Source organism: Elaeis guineensis, chromosome 5 (genome assembly GCF_000442705.2).
Source record: "Elaeis guineensis isolate ETL-2024a chromosome 5, EG11, whole genome shotgun sequence".
NCBI lineage: Eukaryota > Viridiplantae > Streptophyta > Magnoliopsida > Arecales > Arecaceae > Elaeis > Elaeis guineensis.
Genome location: NC_025997.2, coordinates 105,426,458 through 105,430,211, shown reverse-complemented (window position 1 = coordinate 105,430,211; position 3,754 = coordinate 105,426,458). Strand labels below are relative to the sequence as shown.

The 3,754-nt window shown below is 36.5% G+C and overlaps 1 protein-coding gene across 1 annotated transcript; it reads right to left on the bottom strand.

The window, feature by feature from the left end:
• Window positions 1-2,232: 2,232 nt before the first annotated feature.
• Window positions 2,233-2,694, bottom strand: LOC140857839 (uncharacterized). Its single transcript, XM_073257024.1, has one exon. It carries the CDS (start codon window positions 2,615-2,617, stop codon window positions 2,339-2,341), a length of 279 nt encoding a protein of 92 aa, XP_073113125.1. The 5' UTR covers window positions 2,618-2,694; the 3' UTR covers window positions 2,233-2,338.
• Between the last annotated feature and the right edge of the window lie 1,060 nt (window positions 2,695-3,754).

Sequence of the window (3,754 nt, the reverse complement as noted above, 5' to 3'; positions counted from 1 at the left end):
TTTTGCCTCGAGACATATAAAAAAATTGGAAAAGCTACACAACGAAGGGATGAAGAGAAAGCCTATACACGACCCTAAAAGGCTTCTCATAATAAAACTGAAATAGGCTTAGATATGGATCAAACACCAGCATATCCATATTCATATTTATTTTATCTGATGAATACAAATCTAGATTATATATCTATATTAATTTTAAATAGATACCGATATAATTTGGATACTGAAAGTATGGATATAATTATAGATATAAGTTAGATAATTAAATTTGTGACTATAAATCAAAGATATTATTAAATAGATGATAAATCAATGTAATAGCATATTTATATGGTTGTATATATATTTCTCTTAAAAATTGATAAGTGCTATATAAAATTATATAAGGTTACAAATAGATTCAGATATTTAGATATGGATCGAATAGTTATCTATCCATGTCCATATCTATTTTTTTTTATAGATATGGATATTAGTCGGATTCTTAAATTTTTATCCATATCCAGATAGATTCGGATACGGATATAGATCTGGACGGATATTATCCATATCACTTTCATCCCTATCTGGTCGCAAATCCAACCACTTGGCTCCGAGACTTTTTAACGATGCTCGGGTGGGTCCGAAACTGGGCTCCAATCAGTTATAGGTTATCCATGCCCAGCACTGCTAAAAAATGCCTAGGCACAAAGGCCTCCTCTTTATCTTTGTGCCTAGCATTGGACTCCTGAGAACTCTACCATAAGAAAGAAGAGTCAGAGGATTAGCTCCTTGCTGAGTTTCCTGACTCACCCCTCCTAAAATAAAAATAAGAAAGGAAAGCAAAAATGGAAAGGGAGAATGTGGAAACAAGAAGGAAAGAAATCAAGACCAAAGAGAAAGGAGATCGGAGGACCAAGATATGACATGGGAGCCAAACTTAAACTACTCCGATTGGGGAAGATCACCATAGAGTCATTGGAAAGAGCTTCGAACCTCCATCAGAGGCCACCGTCACCTCAGAGCATGAAAGCAATAAAATGATAAAGATGAAAATAAAAGAAACATGGCCGTCATTTATAGAAATCTTGGATGGCTTAGATGAAGCGACGATCCAGCCAGGCCCACTAGATATCTACCACTTGATTGACCGAACCGACCTCCCTGAGATGGGTTATTTATTAAGCCCTTAGATGGTCCAAGCAGCATGTCGATGCAGCTAGCCTTATTTGATGGCTGACGTCTGACGTTCTTTAATGATCTATCCCGATCTCTTGCTGAGGGAAATCAAGTGATCCGATGCTTTGTCTAGCGTAAAAAAATAGATGTGCATTTTTATCTAAAGGAACAGGAGCACAACACGTATCCCTTATAAGGACACAAGACCAAAGAAACCGATGTAGTATACTCCCTTCATCTTATCTTATTATAACTCAGATTTAAGAGTATCCTATCTTATTATAACTCAGATTTAAGAGTAGGAGAGTATACGACATGGATAGAAAAATCTTACCTTGATTGGAGCCGACATATAAGAAACGTCGATCTGATCCGATCTTGATACTGATCGGCCTAAAATATTTTCAAAATCGATTCAATCTAATATTTTTGAAAAATTTTATGCTTAATATCATTACCAACCAAAAAAATTTCAAAATTTATCGTGAGCAGATAAAAAAATAATAATTTTTTTAAAAATAATAAATATATTTTATCAAATAAAATAAAACTAATAAAACTAATAATCTGATCCTTCATATTTCTCACAGCACTTCTATCCTCACCCATAAAAAAAAGGGGCCAAAAAGGGCCTCCAAGGTGCGCAAAACATTCTGATCTAATACAGCTTCTTTCCTCTGTTCTTTAATTTCCGCACTTGAGCATCGGAATTCGTCAATTCGGAAGTTGTTTTGTAGATCAAGCCGCAGCTGCTGCTAGCTGAGCACCAGTCACATCCGTTCTCCAACCAATCTGATTTTCCCCGGAAGACCAGCAACAAAAGATAGGATACTAACTGTATCTTTTTTCCTTTTTTTTTTTAAAAGAAAGAAACAATTTTCTTCTTTTATTTTTGTAATCCAATATCCAACCTTCCCATTATTTCTATTTCATTTTCTACAAAGTATTAGCCATGTAAGGAAGTTAATTTTTATTTTTATTTTTTGATTAAAGTTAATTTTCATTTCTTGTCACATCAAAATCCAAAGATGATATAATCTCAGAATGCACTCCAAAGCAAGAGAAGAACGAAAATGATCACCAGTTCCAAAATTTTTACATGTACTTAAATTTACAATTACATTGTGCCCCAAAAATGGAGAAACACAGAAACCCAACTGAAATCAGCTTCCAAAATTCTCTAATTGGGACCCCAACAGCTCAAGTACATGACTTTCCTAAGTGAATCCTCAGACCGTTTGGCTTTCTCATCGATCCCTTCCCTTCCTTTAATCATTTCAATGTTAGAAGAAGAAGACATCCTTCTGGTCTGAGCCAACGATCCCATGTTACTCTTGGCTCGCTGTTGGAGAGACCTGAGGGCATAGTTCCATCGGCAAAGCCCCGCTTGATCTTTGAGAGCTTCCACTGCCCCCACGCTTGCTGCCACAATCAAAGAAACCCTCCTCGCAGAGGCCATCTGTTTCTCTTTCTCTCTGATACTGTGAACCAAAAGGTTGAAACAAGAAGAGTGCTTTGGTGAGTTTGCTGGAAGCGGTTGATATATAAAGCCATGATAAAGAAGGGATAAGAATTGTTGGAATGGGAGAAAACCGGGGGTGAGCTGCTGCTTGTTTTCCCTACTGGGCCCCGCTGTTTCCAGGATACCAGGGGCTATATTGTTTGTTGATGATTGATCTAAGGTTTCAGCATCAAAAGGACAATACTGGATCAAGTGCAGTTGGCTGCACCAAAAATTCATAGGCCTTGTCTTGTAGTGCTGGCAGGGGCCGTTGATTGGGGTCGATAATCTGTTACATGGACTTTAGTCCTTCGTCTAAGCCCGAAAAATTATTGGCCGAGGTTTGAGGGAAATTTTCTGTGCACCATAGGTGGTGAACGACCGCACGCACCATTCACTATCATTGACTCATATATAGAATTAAAAAATATTTTTTTTATATACCACATTTTAATTTCATTCGTAAGCCAATCATGGTAGATGGTATATGCATTGTGCATCATCTATGGTACACATAGAATTTTTCATATTTGAGTTTAAGTCAATCCATCTTGAAAGTTTGCTTTCATACATATAAATTTATCTAATTATTTATTTTATATATGTGGTGATTAAACTCAACGTATGATGTGCTCTAATCAATCACCAACAATCGTAATGTTGTGGATCTCTGGATGCCAGCATGGACTACCTCAATAGATCTAAAAATAATGGATATAGATTAGGGCTCACCATGACTAGCTCCATCTAGACTCTACAACACTTGAGTCAAAGAGAATTTTGGAAGTATACAAATGGAGAAAAAAGAATGGACTCCAAATGCCGACATGGACTACCTCCATGGATCTAAGAGATAATAGATACAGATAAGAGCTCATCATGACTAACTCCATCTAGACTCTTCGATACTGAGTCAGAGAGAATTTTGGAGGTAAACAAAAGGAAAAAAAAGGAATAGAGTAGTGGGCTCTCCCCGGCTATAGTGATTTTGTATTATCATTATGGTGAAGAGCCTTTAAATTTATTTATAGCTGGGATCCTACATGTATAACGAATCATATCTTAACAAATTCAAGATCATGCTGTAATAAACCG

What these genes read in the sequence shown, in the direction of transcription:
- LOC140857839 (XM_073257024.1), bottom strand. Translation starts at nt 2,617, where the DNA reads ATGGCCTCTGCGAGGAGGGTTTCTTTGATTGTGGCAGCAAGCGTGGGG.